The sequence below is a fragment of the Nelumbo lutea genome, chromosome 3 (assembly GCF_056320005.1).
Source record: "Nelumbo lutea isolate HS-2025 chromosome 3, American lotus-T2T, whole genome shotgun sequence".
In the NCBI taxonomy this organism is placed as follows: Eukaryota; Viridiplantae; Streptophyta; class Magnoliopsida; order Proteales; family Nelumbonaceae; genus Nelumbo; species Nelumbo lutea.
The window spans coordinates 57,146,146-57,168,497 of NC_142686.1; the positions used below are offsets into that span (position 1 = coordinate 57,146,146).

Consider the following 22,352-nt stretch of genomic DNA (forward strand, 5'->3'; position numbering starts at 1 on the left):
ACCGAATATAAAATATCCTCTCTCTCTCAATAAATCTGCTCCCTTCTTTACCTCCCTTTCCAACCTCCCCCATCTCGATATTAGCACCACCACCATTGTCTTTTTTTGAATATTGAGAACACAATTTATTTAGCATTGAGCTTTTAACACCAAACACCTTTCAGCTTCCCCCTTTTTCCCTTCTCCTTCCACTCTGATTGTGCCACGTGGATTCCATCGAATCCAGTCAATGTCGTCTTCAACATCTCTCCCTCCATTCCATAAAACCGGTTCAGCTTCCATTGCCACCCAGAGTTTCCTCCAGCAAAGAGATCAATTAAACGGGGAATCTTATCCAGTTTAGCACCGGTAATTTTAATCTTTGCCGCGCGGATTGAAGACATGATCAGTCACAAGTTGAATAGAAGTCCAAAAACCTTCAAGCTCACACTTCCTTCAGGGATTGAAATCTCATTACAAGAAGGTTTCTAGTTCTCCACAGTGACCATACCTTCCAGAGTTTCAAGATTCATGAACTCTGCCTGAAAGTTGGGATTCTAACATAACATCATTAAGGACCCTCTTCCAATCTATCACTTTCTTCTTTGCAAGCACAACCATCTTTTTACTCCAATCTTCCTTGCATCCTCCTAACACAAGCCTGAGAGTACATACTACTCTACCTGACATCGTTTCAAGACTTTCCTTTTGACTGTCTAGTATTTGTATCTGTAACATCTTCTTAGTCCCTAAACTCATCGAATTTTCCTTTTTCTAACCAACACCTTTCTACAAATTCCTGCAACACCTTGGCGACCTTGTTCCAGCCCTGACCATTCCTCTCTTCTGGCAAACAAATAGCCTGTCTCCCACCATCTCCCATCACTTCGTCTAGCCTCAAAAAACATCCTTTATTATTAATCTTCTTCTCCATTGAAAAGAAAACCCCATCTCTTCTCCAAGCACTCCTCCAGCCAGGTCTTGTCACCGCATGGATTGCCCCATCAATGAATCCTTTAAACCAACCTGCCACTTCTTGAGACAAGAAAACCGTTGATCTTCCTTTCTCTTCAAACTTCAGCACTTCTCCTCCTTTACAGTCTTCGAACAAAAAGCTCTTTTTCTCCACCGAAATTATCTTCTTCCAAACCGATTCTTTACCTAAACCCATTTTGTCAATTGGTTAAAGACAAGATCTTTGGCATCTACTGAAAGTATCTTCTTCCAAACCGATTTGGTGATGTTATGCATCGTGTGACCCTTTATTTGGGGGAAGTGTTCAGAGAACATTATTGCAATATGTTATTAAGCTACTTAGGTCCAGCAGGAACTGGAAATTCTCTAAAGGTTGATCTCTTAGCTCTTCTTTTTGGACTGGGATTTGCAAAGGGAAGGGAATGGAATGGCTTAGTAGTTGGAGGAGATTGTCAAGATGGCTGAAGGACCATTGGTGTCTAAGACATATAATCGGAGAAACATTGGCATTATCTACCAATCAAAACTGTTTCTTTAGTAGGATCCCTATATATGCTATAGCCTAGCAGACAGCCTAACCAAATCAGGGATTAATAAGAGAGAATTGGAGTGGAGGAAAGGGGGTGATCCAGTCGAGGGAAGGTCAGCACAAAGTATTGAAGTGCATTGCATACTATGAGAAAATATATGTCAAGGAAAACTATTTATGATCTAGAATGAAGCTTCTCTTGATACAGGGAGTGAGAAAACTAACAGATTATTGGATTCGATTTATCAGAAACATAAAATACTATATCCAGAAAAAATAAATGTTACTCACATCATCTTTAAGGCTGTCGCCAATCATCATTACTTCTTTAGGGTGAACATCCCAAGTTGCACAGATATGTAATAATGGGGCTGGGTCTGGTTTATAAGGGCGGAACTCCCTACTGAGTGCTGGGGAGAACGTCATCTACAGCAACAGCAGAATGTACTAATAGATGTGAGAATTGTTACATTGTGGAGGGAGGAAGAGGATTCGCATATATGACATTAAAAAGTCAAATACATCACACAATATATATCAACTTACTCGCAGATGTGTCTGTGTTGAGTGTGTAGCAAAACTGATTGGAATTGGTGCATGGACAAAAGTAAACATCCAGATATAGATCATAGTTTTCAAGACGCCAAGGTGAGGCTAGGCAATGGGGGGTGCCTTGTCGCCTAGTCGCCTAGGCGATGGATTTTTTAAGTAAAAACATATATCCTAGGATAGTTCCCTAGGTTCCAAAACCATATTTCCTTAATAATTATCCATAATTTTCATAAGAAAAGTATAAACTTCATGTTGAAGTCTAGAAAATCAACATATTCATGAGAACAGATAAATAAAGTTATTTCTAAAAAGAAAGAAAATTCATTCAAATAAAAAGGAGAATGGAGATACAAAGGGACTGTTGACAAGATATCAGTGAGGAATATGGAGCAAAAATGATACCCACCACTCCCAACCAACAACCAGCCCAAAAAATTCAAAATTACCTATAGAAAAATAAAAAGAAAAATTTTATGATTTTGCATATAACCCCAATACCATTCTAATAAATGGTGTTATGAGGAGTTGATGACTATGGTTTGTTTAAATGGGGATTAACTGGGTTGATTTTCTACGAGATTGTATTTAATGATTTCTTATCACTTGTAGTTGTACTCTCCTTTTTCTTATCAGTCATTCCACAACAATATCAGTGAAATAATCAGGAAAAGCAACAAATAAGTAACCTGGCATTGATTAAATGATGTTTCAGGTTTTATCTACAGAAGTTAAATTTCACCATGGTCCACAGCAAGACTTACTCCAAAACGTAGATGAAACAAATCAACTGCTTCTTTGACATTACGAGTAATTAAACCTCTCCTGCAAAAGTAGTTTAATGAGTTGCTAGTTTATCAAGTAAAAACATCATTTTTCCTTCCAAAGAAAAGGGTATGCAAGGTGCATACTGCACACATCATACACATTATAAATTCCTGGGCATTTGAATCACAATGTAAAAACGGAAAAATTGAAGCATCAAATTTAAGCATGGAATAATTAACTATAAAACAACAGAAAAAAATCAATTAAAGTAGAATGAACATTTTTTTCCTCACTAGTACAAACCAGTGTTGCTTGGACTCAAATAAGTGGATAAAGTATCTATTAGACACGGTCCGTTCTTGCACTCCTTCAAAAATATTTATTTTATTCACTTGTTTATTTGACAATTGACATAAATGAACAGCTAATATACACAATAAATAAATCAATATGTTGTCAAATCTGTTAAAATTTCTATGATACATATCATATCTGAATTAATAATTTTTAATTACTAAATAATTTTTCCATTATTAATATTTTTATTTCTATAATTCTTCTAAAATAAAAATCATTTTGTGATATAAATGTAGATTAGTGGATTTGATAGACTCATTTAATATTATATTCTTGAATATTTTGTAAACAATATATCTTTTTGTAAATAATAAATGGTTCTATTTCATGTAAATTAAAATGATAGTTAATAATTATAAAAATATATAAAAATTTTAAGATATTTATCATCTAGAAATTATAAATTTTAAGTACTAAAATAATTATTCTATTATTAATATTTTTTGTATAAACTTCTTGAGATTAAAAATCATTTTTTGATATAAATGCGGATTTTTTATCAATAATATAAGGGGAAAATGTACTTTGGTCCTAGTCTCACTTTGGTCCCAAACTTCAAAACATGCCAATCCAGTACTTGTTTGCACACAATAGCATTTGCTATAGAAAATTGAGGGAAAATATCAAAAATTTTCACAAAAAATCTTCTAAGAAGGTTTATTTTTCTCTCTTATTTTCTGTAATTTCAAAACACAGCCTTAAAAGCATAGTTCCTCTCCTGCCATGGAAGCTTCAATGCCTAAACAAACAACAACAGGTGATTGTGGACACTTCCATAACCTGCCAATTTAGTACCTAACCGTTAACCGACATTAGATGATATGTAAAAACACGCAAATGCCCTTCGATTTTTCAAGAAGAAAGAGAAGCTAAATTTCAAAATGATGAGATTAATCCTGTTTTAATCCCTTTTCACTTCATCTGGGCAACATTGTTCATCACTTTGTGCCCTAACAGATTGACAAAGAACTAGTTCTTCCCACCGGTGCCAATAAGCAGAATACGACGCTAGAAAAAGGAGATATTGCCATGAAACAGTCCAGAGAACATCGTACTCCATTTCTTTTCCTTTTATTCCTAAAAATATTGTCGGAAAACATCGCCATAACCACTGTAATCTGCTTTTTTCTCCATATTTTCTCTCATTTTTACTTTATACATTATTCCATTGAATGTTTTTAGTTGATTTTGATGCATTTTTTAGGGTGTATGATTGTATTTCACCTATGGCTTATTGTGATAATTGAACAATAGATGCTTTCAATTAGGATTTATTGTGTGAGTTGAACAGTAGATGTAATTATGAAGGTTTTCTGTTTGTTGAAATATACATGTGTTTGAATGAGTCCCCCACCTTGTGTGGTAGATATCCCTTTGTCTGTGACAGAGGAGGGAGACAGAATGCAATTGTACTACCCTTATAAAGTGAGACCCCACCCAATTATCCATTTGTTAATTCATGTAAAGGAAAAAAAAAAAAGACTGTCCAAATTTTTTATCAATTCTTCTTCCAGTTTTTGCATGTATGTGTGCTTCCAAGTTTTTTAGTTAGCAGATTAACAATAAAGCTTTATTAACAGTGTTGGACTAATGGAAACATGACAAAACAACCCCTTTTCAAGTCCAACACCTAGATTCTAAAATCCAAAAACATGTGATCCATCTTTTTGTGCATCATTAAGTTGCTATTAGTCATCCCCATATACCACTAAATTGGTATAACATGCTTCTTGTTAGACAACCTCATATTCCATTGATATGGTATAAAAGCATTATGCATTGGACCCTTAACGGGTTTGGGTTTAATTTCTCTCCATTGATGCTACCTAATTGGGACTTAAGAATCAACTAGCACAACATCATCTAAATTGGGCCCTTAATAGGCTTGGTTTCATTTGTCTCAATTGATGATACTTAGTTAGGGACTTAGAGACTGTGTTTGGCCTAAAAGGAAAGATAGGCAAAGCAAGGGAACCTTGTACAACTCTTTTATAAGTTCCCTATCTTTTCATCCCTTTCAATACCTTTATCCTTCAAACCAAACACAGACTTAACAGAAAGGTACACACACACTCCAAAGGGCAAATATGTGTTTTCTTTTTCTATAAATGACTGTTTGGTTGATTTAGTATAATATATCATTAAATAGATTTATTTCATGTTTCAGATGTTTACAGTTTTTATTCACCATGGTGGCACCTTCATTGATTTACCACCACAAATTTACTGTGGTGTGGTGGTGATGTTTTCGTGTGCAATAATGTTGATGGTGACCTACTGCCATACGTTGAGATAGAAAGCATTTTGAAAGAATTGGTGTACAACACATGAAAGCAATGACCAATGACCAAGATTGTTATAGGAAGTTGCGGTATGATTTCAAGGATGAATTGGTGATGGTGAACAATGACCAAGATGTACTGTCCATGTGTATAGCACATGAAGGCAAGGTCCATATAGACATGTATGTTGTACATGATGTGGATAACGAAGCACATAGCGCTCATGGGGCCAGCTCATCAAGGCCCAATACCAATGTTTTAAAAACCGACCCAAAAATGGAACCTTGTTTGCCTCCAATTTCCGAGTAAGCAATTCAACCGTCTGAATCAAATGAGTTGACTCGTAACATCATAAATAAAACAATAAAAATTATAAAATATTTGGAAATATAAAATATAAAAATTGTGAAAACAATTGTATGAAAAAAATAAACTATAGCTTGAACTTTGAAGATGTAATAGATTGATCGAAGATGTAAAAAAAAATACCTGATGCAAAAATTGTTACCTCTTCAACAAAACAGGAAAATTGATCAATGATATAAAATAACTGTATCAAAGTAATCAAATTACAAATTGTGTAAGAAAAAACAATAGTATTATAATAAATGGAAGAAAACCCTCTTTCTTTTACTGTTTTGATCACTCCATCAGTTTTGTTCATCGTGGTTCATTGCTAAAGAGGGTGGTCGGTGATTTGTAGGCCACTACAAGTCATCAATTACACTATTTTATCTGTTTCTTTTTTTTTTTTTTGGCTTGATGGGTCTCAAGAGATAGCCATCTTGCCAGTTTATTCGCCATTGGAAGAAGTGGTCATTGCAAGTTCGAGAAGTGAAAAGAAGAATGCGGCATTATCAAAAGAGAGAGAGAGAGAGAGAGAAGAATGTGGCAGCAAAAAGAAAATGTCATTTTAGATGTTTAGTGTTTTTATTCACCATGGTGGCACCTCCATTGATTTACCGCCACAAATTTACTATGGTGGTGATGTTTCAATGTGCAATAATGTTGATAGTGAACTACTGTCATACATTGAGATAGAGAGCATTTTGAAAGAATTAGGCTACAAAGGCCGATGTCAAGTTTGTTATACAAAGAAACGGTGTGATCTCGATGATAGATTGGTGATAGTGAACAATGACCAAGATGTGTTTTCCATGTGTGCAGCACATGAAGGCAAGGTCCATATAGACATGTATGTTGTACATGATGTGGGTAATGAAGCACATAGCACTCATGGGACCAGCTCATCAAGGACCAATACAGATGAATTTGTTGACATCAACATCTTATTTGAGGGAGAAGATAAGGGATATGGCCGTTGTGGTGATGATATCGGTTGTGGTGTAAGTGATGACAGTGATGATGTAGACTATGTTATTAGTGATGATGAACAGTCTACATCATTAGATGAGGAGTTGGCTGAGGCACTTGGTGGTTGTAAGATATAAGTTCCTTATAGTATTGGGGGACAAACAACCACTGCTATTCTACATGAAGCACAACATGACCAAAATGAGTTAGAACATGAACATAATGATGCAGAGCCTGGTAATAGTGATTCACACCCTCAGCCCGATGAATCAATAAGTGACGTAGGTGGTCCCCAGGATAAATCTAATGTACTTGGACTAGAATTATTAAATGACTATCAACAACCAGAAGACTTGAAGAGTCTACATGGCTCTAATGATGAGGAAGGACACTTTGAGACTTTTATACCAAAGAGCCAAATGGATTCACCCAATTTGATTGTGGAGATGATATTTTCCAATCCATCTACACAAGCAATTATTGGTAACTGATGAGAGTCAAAATGCACGGAATTCCTACTGGCAACGGCAGCTTGGAGATCGGGAGATGAGGTCAACAGTTGAGCCTACAAGACAAGCATCGTTAGAGAGCCCGAGGGGATAACCCGGGAAAGACTCCAACGGTTAAGTACCGAGTTGGCGAGTGATACAAAACAAGCAAACAGGAAGTCATTTGTTGCGTGTCTGGCACATTCGAGATGGTGATGCTCATCCATCCATTGCTTGCAGAATATGCTTGCACGACGTCGTGGCCACCCTGGTATGGCTTGCCAAGAAGTACAACAAGTGCGTTGATGATCCTAACTAGAAGGCCCTTGCACTACGCAATAAGACTCTAAGAGTGTTTAGAGTTGATATTAGCAAGACCGCAACTTAGAAAGCCAAAATGAGGGCAATTGTTTAAATTGAGGGAATTCACAATGAGCAGTTCAAGAGGTAGGCTGACTATTTCCATGTCTTGCTCAGTTCAATCCCAAGGAGCATTGTAAAGATTGGATTCAAAGAAGGGTTCTTAGACAGTCAAGAGAATGTTTGTGTGTCTCAATGCAATGAGGGTTAGCTTCTTGGAGGGTTGTCACCCATTTATAGGGTTTGATGGTTGCAATTTGAACCCACCCAACTTTGGCCATATCCTTTCATTTGTTGCTATGCATGGGGATAATTGCATATTCCCAATTGCCTTTGTTGTGGTTGACTCTGAGGGTAGAGATTCTTGGACTTGGTTCTTGACATTGTTATTTGAGGCAATTGGAGGTCCAAAAAAACAGAGATGGACCTTTATTTCTAACCAATAAAAGGTATTCTAGATGAATCTCATTCTATGTTTGCTTGTGTACATTTAAAGATATAATACATAATGGATTTTTGTGTTGTGATGTAGGGACTTGTTAAAACATTTGACAGATTGTTGCCAGGTACTAAGTATCGCTTTTGTGTAAGGCACATGTATGCAAACTTCAATTTCACTTTAATTCTAAGACTAGAAACCTTTTTATTAATTAAAGTGACTTTGAAAATGCAATGCAAGTTATCTTTTCATGACCCAACCCCTTATGCCATCATCATTTCTACTCTTAGAATTTCCTTGCTACCGGTCCTTGTACCCCCTTATATTATGTCCCAACTGTCCACATGTAGTACAGTCATAAACTTGCCTCTCCTAGACACTTGATTACCTTTATCAACTCATCTGGGCCCCTCCTTAATTTCCTTGGCCTTCTTGGATGTGGCCTGATGGAGGGTGGGGTAATAGGAATCTACTTTTGTATACAGGGCCATTGGGTCTCATTTGGGACAGGCACAATTATATTGCTTTTAGCTCGAATACACCTCTAGTTGGTGTAAATAGGGTCAATGTAATCATAGATACACTCCTTTTGCATTTTTATGCAAGATATTACATGGGGGCATGGTATCCCAGTGAATGTCCACTGCTTACATGAACAAGTTGTCTCTAGATTCACAATTGCCCTCCTATCAAAATAGGTTACTTCAAATGTAGACATTCTAGCATAAACAGGGAAACAATTCTAGGCACATTCTTTAAACCATTGTATTATCTTCCCAACATTTTGGCTGAGTGGCAAACAGGTCCATTATCATTGATGAGATGTTGATGCCTTGTCTTCACCAAAATCATCAGATGTATCATAATTATCATTGTAATGATAGGCTTGTCTTAGGCATCTAATATCCATTTGTTCAAAGCCTCTAAGAAATTGTTGCAAATGTCGTCATTGTGTGCTCTTGGTCTAAAAGCTGATCTGGACCACAAGGTTAGGGGTACTTAACCAATCATGGACATCATTATTCAGTGTTTTCAAACTCTCCATGTGACATTTGAATTCAGCAAGTGTGTATGCCCTAGCTTCCCCCCACAAATAATCCAATAGATCTCTACCCTTGAAGAGAAGTTTGAAGTATACATACATGGGCCTTACACAGAAGCGGTGCTCAGTACCTAGCAACAATCTCTCAAATGTTTCAACACAAAACTCCACTAAATCACTAAATGTACACAACCAACATAAGACAAGATTCATCTAGAATACCTTTTATCGGTAAGAAATAAAGGTCCACCTCTGCTCCTTCAGACCTCCAATTGCCTCAAATAACAATGTTAAGAATTAGGTCTAAGAATCTCTACCCTCAGACTCAACCACACAAAGGCAATTGTGAATATGCAATTATTCGCATGCATAGAAACAAATGAAAGGATATGGCTGAAGTTGGGTGGCTTCAAATGGCAGCCATCAAGCCCTATAAATGGGCAGCAATCTCCTAAGAAGCCAACCCTTATTTCATTGAAACACACAAACATTCTCTCAAATTGTCCAAGAACCCCTTCTTTGGATCCAATCTTTAAAATGCTCACTGAGTTTCAATTGAGCAATACATGACAATAATCATCCAACCTCTTGAACTACACATTGTGGATTCCCTCAATTTGAATAACTGCCCTCCTTTTGGCTCTACAAGTCATGGTCTAGATAATATCAATTCTAAACACTCTTAAAGTCTTATTGTATAACGCAAAGGCTTTTGAGTTAGGATCATTAACAAACTTGTTCTTGTACTTCTTGGCAAGCCATGCAAATGTCATCTTATCATTCTTCAATGTTCTAGCACACTCGCATCAATATGAAATGACTCACAATCTTGTATTCCAAGATGCATGTATTCTCCAACCACACTTCTTATAGATTGTCGTAACTTTTTCTTTGTTATTCTTTACAAAATCAAATTGGACCTCATAGACTATGGCAAAAGTTACCAATGCCTGCTTGAATGTAGATAGATTAGCAAATGTCATCCCACGACAAATTGGGTGAATCCATCTGCCTCAAGTATAAAGGACTCAAAATGTGCTCCTCCCTCATCATCAAAGCAATATGGACAGTGCAAATCTTCTGGTTGTTAATAATCATCTAACAATTCTATTCCAAGTACATCAGATTGATCCTGTAAACTACCCACATCGTTTACTGATTCATCAGATTGAGGGTGTAAATTACTATTACCTGGTTGTGCATCATTGTGTTCATATTCTAACTCATTTTAATCATGTTGTGCTTCATTGAGTAGAATAGTAGTAGTTGTTTGACCCCCCCCCCCACACTACAATGATCTTTTATATCACAACCACCAAGTATCTCAGCCAACTCCTCATCTAGTGATGTAGACTGTTTATCATCATCTTCATCATCACCACTAATAACATAGTCCACATCATCATTGTCATCACTTATACCATAACCAATATCATCACCACTGTGGCCATCTCCCTCATATTCTTCCACAAATAAGATATTGATGTCTACATATTCATTTGTATTCTTACTCGATGAACTAACCCCATGAATGCTATGTGCTTTATTACCCACATCATGTGCAACATACATGTCTATATGGACATTGCCTTCATATGTTGCACATATGGACAACACATCTTGGTCATTGTTCACTATCACCAATCCATCCTCGAAATCATACCCCGCCTTTCTATAGCAAACTTGACACTGGGCTATGTATCCTAATTCTTTCAAAATGTTCTCAATCTCAATGTATGGCAGTAGGTCACCATCAACATTATTGCACACAGAAACATCTACACCACAGTAAATCCGTGGTGGTAAAACAATAAAGATGCCACCATGGTGAATAAAAACAATAAACATCAGAAACATGAAATAAATCTATTAAATGATAATACTATACTAAATCAACCAAAAAAGTCATTTATAAAAAAAAAACACATATTTGCCCTTTGGAGTGTGTGTGTACACCATTCTATTAAATTTGTGTTTGGTTTAAATGATAAAGCTATGGAAAGGACTGAAATGACAGGGAAACCTATAAAAGAGTTGTATAAGGTTCCCTATCTTTCCCCTGCTTTCCCTATCTTTCTCAACCTTTTCCTTCAAGCCGAACACAATCTCTAAGTCTCTAACCAAGTTTCATCAAGTGAGACAAATAAAACCAAGCCCATTAAGGGCCCAATTTAAATGATGTTGCGCTATTTGAATCCTAAGTCCCAAATTAGGCAGCATCAATGGAGAGAAATAAACCCAAGCCTATTAAGGGTCCAACAAATAAATGCTTTTATAACAAATCAATGGCATGTGGGGTTGTCTAACAATAATCATGTTATATCAATTCAGTGGCATATAGGGATGCCTAATAGCAACTTAATGATGCATACAAAGATGGGCCACATGCATTTGGATTCTAAAATCTAGGTGTTAGACTTGAATGGGGGTTGTTTTGTCATGTTTCCATTAATCCAACACTGCTAATAAGGCTGTATTGTTAATGTGTTAATTAAAAAACTTGGAAACACATATAAAAACTAGAAGATGAATTGAAAAAAAAAAAATTGGAGGATAATATCTTTTTTGTCCTCTACATGAATTAACAAATGAATAATTAGGTTGGGTGTCACATTACAGGGGTGGTACAGTTACTTTCTGTCTCCCTCCTCTGTCACAGACATAGGGATATCTGCCACACAAGGTGGGGGACCACTGTGGGAACAGATTAAAAATCACAGTCGGCTCAACTCATTCAAACACACGTATATTTCATCAAACAAAAAACCCTAATAATTACAGCTATCATTCAATTCACACAATAAACCCTAATTGAAAACATCTATCGTTCAATTGTCACAATAAACCATAGGTGAAATACAGTCATACTCCCTAAAAAAAATGTATCAAAATCAATTAAATATAAAAAGAAATGGTTCTTTGTGGCATCCACTCATTCGAACGGAAAGGGACAACATACATTAGGGCACAAAGTGATGAACAGTGTTGCCTAGACAAAGTGAAAAGAGATTAAAACCAGGGTTAATCTCATCATTTCGAAATTTAATTTCTCTCTCTTCTTGAAAATTCAAAGGGTGTTTGCGTATTTTTGCATATCATCTAATGTCAGTTAACGGTTAGGTACTAAATTGGCAAGTTTTGGAAGTTTAAGTACTGGATTGGCACGTTTTGAAGTTCAGGGACCAAAGTGAGACTAGGCCCAAAGTACGAGGTACTAAATCTGCAATCATGCTTATGTATTTTAAGTTCACCTAATAGGCTTTCTAACACATTTAGTTTAAAATTTGAGTATGCATTTTTTTAATTAATATTATTTTTATTCTTTTAAATTTTATTTTTTACAGATTTTTTATAATCTCACTCTGGAGTATATTCCTTTTGAGGGGTTGTTTGGGATTTTGTTCTAGGGGGGCTGGATTTTAGTTGTCCTTTTAGATGTATAGTTTCTAGTTGTACATGTTGCTTACAAGGATCATACATGTATTTTTACATTGGATTTTTTTGTAATAAATAAAAAAGAAAATTTATTAATAGAAAAGAGAGTATATCTGATAATGATGAGATATCACTAGAAAACAAAGCTACAAAAGAGATCAAAGCAAACAAAAAAGAAACACTCAATAGAAAAATAGGAAATCTAGAAAACAATAACATGAGAAATTTTTAAGCCAACTCTAGAATGTTCCAAAACCCAAAACTAAGGTCTTCTGTGATTCCTTCAAACTCTGGAAGAATGAGAACCTAGTCCAATATCCTTTTATCGCATAGTAAGTTGATATTATCTCTTGTTCGAGCCTTCTCTTCAAATATTCTCCTATTTCTTTCTTTCAGAGTTCCCAACAAACAACGAAAGGCATGCAGCTCCAAGCAATCTTTGCCTAGACATTTCCCCCACTTGGCCACTAGGAGACCACTAACTAGTCTGGAAAAGCCCAATGAAGAAACCCCATATGAACTTAGAGTAAGAGCACTCAATAAACAAATGATAGATATTTTCCTCTGCATTTTCGCAAAGATAGCATCTACTATCCAATGTCATTAACCATGCAAAAGCTTTCACCCTTGGGGGGGGGGGGGAAGGTTTTCCCAAATTCCTTTTAATTCTGAACTTTCACCATTTGACCTTGACATGGATTTGACTGAGTATAAACCATTTCTAGATTCTTTCGACCATCTTAAATCCTTCCTTCTTACGAGTTTCAACTGATAGAAGTTTTGCAAGTAGATACACACACTCTTGAATTTCCCAGTCAAAGAGATCTCTTGAATTTAGGGAACCATCCAGCTCCACCTTGATTGATCTCAAAATTCTCTACAACAAAGCCATTTCCATACCTAACCTATGTGGTAGAGGACAAAGATCACGCAGCTTTCCAATACCCAGCTAGTCATCTTCCAAGAATTTGATTGTTGAACCATCACCAACCTTGAAGGACACAAAGTTGAGAAAAGCTGATTGTTTCTCAACTAGAAACACATATTCCCTTTCCACACACTTACTCTATAGGATGTCTTCACTTCTTTGGAATCCCACCGAAATCCAATCACCCCATATTTACAAGCCGCCACCCTCCTCCAAAGAGCCTCCCTCTCCAAACCAAATCTCCACAACCATTTCCCTAGAAGAGCTTTATTGAAAATCTCCAATCTTCTTATTCCAAACCCCCATCTTTCTTTCTCGTGCAACCCTTGTCCCACTTAACTAAGTGAAATTTCTTTTCAATCCCTTTAACTCCCCATAAGAACTCCTTTTGCATTTTTTTTCAATTGAGTTTATCATGAAAGGTGGAGTTCAATACAATACCATACCTTTTTCTCCAAAAAAAAAAAAGAGTATTTTTTGCATACTTTAATTTTTTTTAAAAATTGCACCTTGCTTCAAAAAGTTGTGCACCTTGACCTTGCCTTGCCTCTCACAAGGCTAATCTTTTGGTAAGTTTACCTACCTCATTCACTACCTCAAACAATCTTCTATTACTTTATTGTCAGAGAGCAAAAGTAGCAATTGTAAATCACCCTCTCAATAGAGAATCATTGAAACTTGTTTGCACTCCAACTTCAATCTTTGCTCTATTACTACAGATTGTTCATGATCGGTTTATGAATTCTAAATAGTTTATTTGTTTTGGTAATGTTAGGAATTATTAGGACAATTGACAAAAATGAAACATAAGAACCAAGAACAAACAATATTTACCTTATTTGCTGTGAATCAAGAAAACTACAAATTTCTGCTGCACCTGCAACATAATAGGATTTCTATGAAAATTTAAACTAGAGCAACTAGAATATGATCAGAATGATAACAAATTTGCTTAATTCTGGTAAGTGAAGAATTAGAGACTAAATTCCCCACACTAACAACTTAATTATAATCTTAAAGAAAAAACATTACATCCCAAATACATCACAATCACAAAATTATATTTTTCATATATCTATAGGAGGCTTGAGCAGACATCTTAGCATTGAAACTGTATTAAGATAGAAACTAAACAAATCACTTGTTATAAACATGATCAATCTTCACGAAAAAAGAAAATACAATAAGAGGAAGAACAGATGGGAATTTGGGTAGGCTCTCCAAACAGCCTTTTTTCTTGCTCCTCTTTCTTCAAAGTACATGCTTCCCCCAACCTCCTAGGTGGGGATTTCCCTGTGAAAGAAATTCGGTGCAAGCCTATTCCCCCGAAGATCCAAGCCTTCTGCTTGGAAATATTCCTTGGTAAGGTAAACACTTGCGATATGCTGCAGAAAAGAAGGCCATACATTTGCCTTTCTCCTCATGTGTGCTCGTTGTGTAAGGAAAGTGGTGAGACCCTTTCTCATTTAATGATATCCTATTCTTTTGTGACTCGAATTTGGGAATTCTTTTGTACTCTCTTTGGCTGCAAGTGGGTTCCCCCTCAAGATGTGGCAAGACTCTTCAACCATGAATTCTTGAGACAGCAAAAGAAAAGAGGGATGGTAATATGGAAAGCAATAAAGGCAGCAATTTGCTGGGTAATATGGGAAGAGAGGAACAATAGAATTTTCTTGGAAAAAAGTAGAACAATAGAGGAAGTGATTGATAGTATCAAGGTGAAAGTAGCCCATAGGGTAAAACCCTTGGATAGCTTTCAATCTTCTTAGTCACACACATTCTAAAAACAGGGTCCAAAGTAGCACACTCTTCGAGAGTAAGAGATAAAGTAAGGCTGGAGTGGAAACCACTAGAAGGCAATAAAGTAAAACTGAATTTTGACAGGAGCAACCTTAGAAATCCGGGCATCTCAAGAATAGGAGTATTAAGAAATTCTGAAAGGAGGACATTGGGTATGTTCTCAGGACCGATTGGCACTGGAAGCTCACTGAAGGCTGAACTATTGACATTACTACAAGGGTTAAAGCTAGACAAACAGTTAGGATACAGACATGTTGAAGTGGAAGGGAATTCAAAAGTAGTAATTTCATGAGCAGTAAACAGCAGCCATACCCCATGGATGTTTAAACATGTGATTAGGGAAGTGGAGAAGATTACAAAGGAGGTTGAGGCTGAATTTAAATGGGTCCAAAGAAGTGCAAATGGGCTAGCTAAAGGTTTAGAAAAACAGGGGGCATTGAGACAATAATTATTTTGGGCTGCACTGTAATGAGGGATAGAATAGAGTGATTAAGGGGGATCAATAGTCCCATCACCAAGTTGTATAAACTGTTCACAATCTGAATTTTAATAAAATACATGTTTACTGGTTTAAAAAAAAAAAGAGGAAGAACAAATGGAGATTTAGTGATAGAATGATTGGTTTGCTATTTTGATAATATTAACTAAGGCTATGTTTGGTTTGAAGGGAAAGGTAGGGAAACCTATACCTTTTTCCTTCCTTTCCCTACCTTTCCCTTCCTTTCCATACCTTATACTTCAAATCAAACATAGCCTTAAAGTCAGTATAGTTCAAAAGAAAAAGAACAAAAACCACTATAACAGAGGATTCCCAATCTAACCAAACTGTGTGGTGACAAAAAAGACAAAAGTTATTGATAAAAAAACGACAGAAGTCAAAATGGAAAGTAAATGGCATATGTAATAATGAGAAGATAAATAAAATGGGAGACAAAAAGAAAAATACCTATTCAAGTCTCTTAATATTCTCCATTTGATTCATATGCTTATTTGCTATGGTTTTTAAGCCTTCAATGTGTAATTATACTTCTTCTAATGTTTAAGGTTTATTAATAAATTCCATGCTTTTAAAAAAATACCTTGACTTCTTATACTTTCCAAATATCTTAGAGAAATTAACAAAATATCCCCAAAATTACACCATCTCTACATGGCAAAATGTCCATCGATATTGAAATTGCAAACCATGCTCTCAACCCACCATCAAGACAATCACAATTTGTATTTCTGGCTGTGAATCGCCACATATTTGCCATTCTCTTTTTTTAAAACAAATAGAAAAGAAAAACAAAACAAGACCACCCAAATCTTCATCCATCACCTTTTAATTGTTTTCTTGAAGACTAATCTAATACCAGAATCTGGACAGCATCGTTTTTTTCTATAAGAAACTTTAATATCTTTGAACTCTTCACATGCTAGCACCAAATGAGCCACCCTTACCTTGATCAGGACAGTTAAAACACCTGCCCCTAACTGGCAATGTTTTTTACACCATGTACATCCTTTTGCCTAATTAATGAATCTATCAGTTACTTTGTTGAACAAGAGAAAGATGCCCGAATTTTCCTAAATGAAAGACATTTTGGAACCATCAAGACCAAGGGTTATCTAATAACTAATCTCAAAAATGCCACCCTCAATTTCCTTTTTTTAAGCATCTCACTAACATTCAACTTTAGTGCTAGGCATGCTAACCCTATTCAATTTTTTTTAAGATAAATAAAAGAAGAAAATTTACTCAATAAGAAAGATAAGAATACAGGAGGTGATAAGTAATTGCCCATCACAAAAGAGAAACCCAGCTAAAGAATTGAAAACAACCCCCTCCAACAAAGCCTTGAAACAACACCCAAGAAAAACAACCACCCAGCCCTAATAATAATTTCAAGAACAAATTTTTTTATCAGCAATAATGATTAATTTATTAAGTGAATATATGATTAATTTCAAGCCCAAAATTAACCTTGCTATTCCACCTTTCAACCCATAACACTTTAATGACCCAACCCCATAGACACCACCCCCTACCACACAAGACCCCAGAACCCAACTGACACTACAAAGAACCTAACATCCTTTAACTCCAGTAACTTAAAAAGAAACCATTTTACTTTTCTTAGCAATCTTTTTTTATTTCTGGATCCTATTGACAGGCCCCAAACCAAAATGTCCCCCATTCAAATTGGCAAAAACCTTTGAAACCTGAATTATTCTTTGAGTTTTCTGGCTTCTGAATCTCCTGACTACAAGAGGTACCCCCATCAAACCTTGCAAGTCATTTGGCTTAGCATTTATGCCTTCTAGTTCCAAGACTGCATTTTTCTCAAACAACTGAATTGCTTTGGAGTCACTTTCCTTACTAGCATCTGCTCCCCCACCCGAATTCCAACTCTTTTGGGCAACATCACTTCTTACACGAGAGTCCCTATTCATTTTCCAACTTTTTTCCCTTTCTACCTCTCAATGGAAAGCAAGATATTTCTTCCAATTCCTTAAACACTTTCTTGCAAATTCCTCTCCCCCAAGAAAAGACAGACCCAGAATTTTACCTACCTCCAATTTTGTGTTCACCACAGTCTCCAAATCAACCACCCTTCCAATTTCATGCATTTCATCAATGATAGTGTATTCCGTAGAGATCTCACTTTCTTCGTTGCATTCATTTTCAGCCCCACCATCTGCCTTTTTCTTTTCCTTTCCTTTTTCACCCTCCCCTGTAATCGGCCTTGTTCTAAAATTCCTTTCTTCTTCCATAAACCTCCAATTGACCTTCGAGGCTTTCACTTTGACAAAAGAATCAAACCCGAGAAAGAGGAGAGAACAACAGCCCTCCATCGTTTCTGACACAGTTCTTTTATTTTAGGTTTTCTTCTCTGCCCCCTAGGTTTTCTTGATCTAAAACTGGGGCTCCGCCCCCTTCTTTTGTTTTTAAATTTCTTGAATTTTTCAGTTTATTTTTTCTCACCAGTGGTATCTGAAACAGGGGCTCTACCCCTTCTTTATTTCTTCATATTTTAATATTTTTCACCAGATTTTCTGGGTCTGGAGCAGGGGCTCCGCCCCCTTCAGTTCTTTTAAGTTCTAGCCTGTAAGTTGTGACTCTAATATTTTGTTTTGCCTACTTGAAGCAACAGTGCAAGAAACACGAGCACAAAAGGAAGTGCAGAGGTTTGTAGGTTACTAGGTTAATACATAAAACCAAAAAAACTAGCTCAAAAGGGACAAAAAACCATCGTCTTCTTATTTTTAAATTCCGTCGCTAGGTGCCCCATGGTCATCTAGCCTCACCTTGGTGCCTTAAAAACTATGCTTCGAGGAATCAATCCATTTACAATTACTACCTAACTGCTTTCAAAAAAAACACCCAGATTTATCTCCCAACTCGATTTCTGTCACCCATCTAATTGTAATTTCCCCTTCACCCCTCCTTTCAGTTTTTTCCTCCAGCTGCCCAAACCCCTTTCTTGTGCCATTTCTTTTGAACATTAAAATTGAACCTCCATTTCCCCTAGACCATCCTCTGCCTAGAGGTGTAAATCGGGTCGTGTTGTGAGCCTAGGCCAAACCGGGCCAGAAAGGCCTAGACGACTAGACTGTTTTTTTTTGCCAACTTTCCTTTGGGAACAAATTGAAAAAATAAAAATTCTAACAAAGAAATTAAAAAAAAAAATAGTTACCAAAAATACAAAATGGACAACAAATTGGAAAAAATAGGAATTTTATTTCATTTAAAATATAAAAAAGTTACAAATTGAAAATAAAAAGTTACATTGTTGAAAAATAACAAATAATTTAAATAAAATTGAAAAAATTACTCCATCTCCTTGACTTTAATCATTTACTTCATCAGGTGTAGTAGTGCCATGCCCTTCTTTGTCTTGTAATTTACTAAATTACCCTTAGCATCCAGCAAATCTATAAAGTAGATGTCTTTTTCTTGTTTATCATGGAAGAGCAAATGTTTGGCCAAGTGGCCAGTAACACCCTTGCTACTGAAGCTAAAGTCAATCCTACATTTTTGGAAAATGGCTCTTTTTCCCTTCCCCTCAACCTCCTCTATTTTAAATATTTTCCAAATCGGGCTAGTGAACTTACTATTGGAGAGTTGGTTTCGGGAGGAGGAGCCAGCCATTTTTTTTTAATTCTAAAAAGATAAAAATTAATTTAATTGCACTTACCTGGATGGTTGGATTACCGATTCAAAGTCTCAACTTGATTTCAACGGTTGAAGCCTCTCAAACCTCCTAAATGGCTAAATTGCTAAGTGCCTAACTACCTAAGTGTATGACAGTATGAGACTATATGAGAATTGAGATGAGAGATTGAGAGAGTACAAGAATTGAGAAGAGAATTGATGAATTGGCGTGATGAGAATGGTGGATTGGTGCCGTGTGGAGGATAGGGTTATTTATAGGAATTGTAAATAATTCAATTGCCCACAATACCCTAAAAACTAGTTGTTTTTTAGTTGTTGGGAGTGGTATTTTGGTCATTGTAAAGTCATTTATCACTTTAACCAATTGCCCTCAATGTCCCAAAAAACTAGTTATATAGGATATAGGCATAAAGTTAGAGGGGCATTATTGTCTTTTTCTTCCCCTCAAATCCAAAATACACAAATACCCCCCTACATTGCTATTTAGGCTTATAGCTATTGATTAAGGGGGTATTTCTAGAAAAAAAACCCTAAAAAAGCTAAAACGAGCCATTTGCAGGGTCCCCTAAGGACCTCAACAGCTAGTTTTTTCGAACAAGCTGCGCTCGGCCCATTGTAGGCCCGCGGGCCATGCCATGCCGTGTGCCAACCCACAGACCTAAAACCCCTAGCCCAACATGGCCTGTGTGTCATCGTGTCGAGCCAATCCAAAATCGTGTCGGGTTGCAGGTGGCATGGCCTGATTTACACCTCTACCCTCTACTTGAGGCTTCCTTTCAAAAGTCTGTCTTTCCCCAGCCAACATGTTGTCCAATAGGTCTTCAGTGTCACTTTTCTCCTTTGAAACCCTAATCTTGTCCCCATAGAAGAAGTTTGCAATGTGCCTCCCTGTTCAATTCTTTCCAACAATGATTTGCTTTCCAATTTCCTCTCTAGAGGAGTTAAGGGAATTGAAGCTCAACTTGTCATTAACATGAAGTTTGGAGATGATACAACTTTTTCTCTCATTAGCTATTCTATAATAGAATCTAGTATTTCCATCTCCTTTTTTTAATCAGTAACACAAATATTAATTCATTAAATTAGAAAAGAGAGAAGCAACAAAAAGTTGTGATAAGAAACAACAAGCCCAAAGGAATGAAACCATCCCAATTATTACAAATTTGCCCAAAACATGGATTGTCTATGAATCTCTTGTTTAGCTAAACCGCAGCCATACTGTTTGCAGATCTCCTAACCCAATTTATTTGGAGCATCATGTCTTTAGATAGCCATTTAAAGCGCCTGAATTCATTCCTTAATTGCCAAGTTACCCCTTCCCCCTTTTCATCCAACCCACAACCGTTTTTGAATCACCTTCAATGACCAGCCTCTCAATCCTTCCTTCAATCACTTTGCCCAATCTCCACTCTATTCATGTCCTAAGATTAGCTATAATGTCCTGAGCCTCCACTTGAGTTCAAGGACAGAACCAAGGAAACCCAGGAGAGACATGGCCCCCTCCTATGGCCCAAAAATCCACACTTACATTACACTCTTCCATGCATGTTTTCCCCCTCCCCCGACCCACCACCCCAGTGGTCCCCCCCCCCCCAATCCACTTTAAGTTTTGCACCCCCCCCTCATAAAAAATTCCTGGCTTCGCCCCTCCTTGAGTTAGTAATACAATTTCTCTTCTCTAGATTTCAACCAATCAGGTGTAAAAAACAGAAGGATATATTTTTCAGATATTAAAAGTATTTTTATACCATAAAGTATAATGAGATGACTTTTTTTGATAGATATAAAATATACTGAGGTGATTGCAATTAGCTATTGGCTTAGCATTGAGAACCTCTTTGTCCAGCCACTTATTTGAAGATTTAGATTGCAAGTTTGCATCAAGATGATGATTGCAATTAGCTATTGGCTTTACAAATGGAGCACATATTAGGAATTAATCCTTTAACTTCTTGTGCTTATCCTTTAAAGAAAAAAAAAAAAACTTGTGCTGAACTTTAACCCTGCATAAACGCATCAAGGATGTTCTTAATGCAGCAAACCATGTATACATTTCTAGAACATAAACAGATCATGACTTTTGACCCCAGAACCCATTACATTAAACCTCAGAGTAACCAAACGCACTCCAATATAAAAGAATTAATAGCCTTTTCAAAAGAATCTGAGGCCCTTGATGAAAGTCATCTCCTCAGTGAAATTCCTATTTTGCCCTCAAACATGGGCCACATGGCAACTCTTGTTTGGCCCACAATATTTGGCTGTATCACTCCCCCCCCCCTCCAAGGATGAGGTGACTGACATCAAGTCACCTAGGATCAGGTCTACTAGTTGAGCCTCGGGTTTCTAGAACCTCCAAAGGACTCCTGAGCAGGAAGCTTTGAATTTCAGAGTTGTGCCGCCTCACCTTTCGATGTGGTGTCAAACGAGGTCTCTCGTTGGCTCACTATTAATATGAAACCATTACTAACAGTGCATGAAACCAGTTCCACAGTGCAATTACTGTTGTACTGACATAGTGCATGAGGTGTGCCTTTTATATCACTGGTTTGGAACCATCAAGACCAAGAGCTTTCTAATATATAATCTCAGAAATGGCATTCTCAATTTCGTTTTTTAGGCTTGTCACTAACGTTCACCTTTAGTGCTAGGCATGCCTCCCTGTGCAATTCTTTCCAACAATGGATTTCTTTCCAATTTCCTCTCTAGAGGAATCAAGGGAACTGAAGCTCAACTTGTCATTAACATGAAGTTTGGAGATGATACAATTTTTATCTCTCATTAGCCATTCTATGATAGAATCTTGTATTCCAATCTCCTTCCTTCAATCACTTTGCCCAATCTCCATTTTGCAATCTATTCCATGTCCTATGATTTAGATATAATGTCCGGAGATTCCTCTAGAGTTGATACAATTTCTCTTCTCTAGATTTCCTCTAGTCACATGT

The 22,352-nt window shown here is 36.6% G+C and overlaps 1 protein-coding gene across 1 annotated transcript in view; it reads right to left on the reverse strand.

Moving 5' to 3' along the window:
- The window catches only part of LOC148865130 (Haloacid dehalogenase-like hydrolase (HAD) superfamily protein), a 43,803-nt gene that overhangs the window by 19,843 nt on the left and 1,608 nt on the right, over positions 1 to 22,352 (reverse strand). Inside the window, exons 2-4 of the mRNA XM_088977234.1 lie at positions 14,280 to 14,322; positions 2,797 to 2,857; positions 1,775 to 1,909 (exon numbers count right to left, since the gene is read on the reverse strand). Of these exons, the coding sequence (XP_088833360.1) occupies positions 1,775 to 1,909; positions 2,797 to 2,857; positions 14,280 to 14,322 (239 nt within the window). The remainder of the gene's footprint in view (positions 1 to 1,774; positions 1,910 to 2,796; positions 2,858 to 14,279; positions 14,323 to 22,352) is intronic.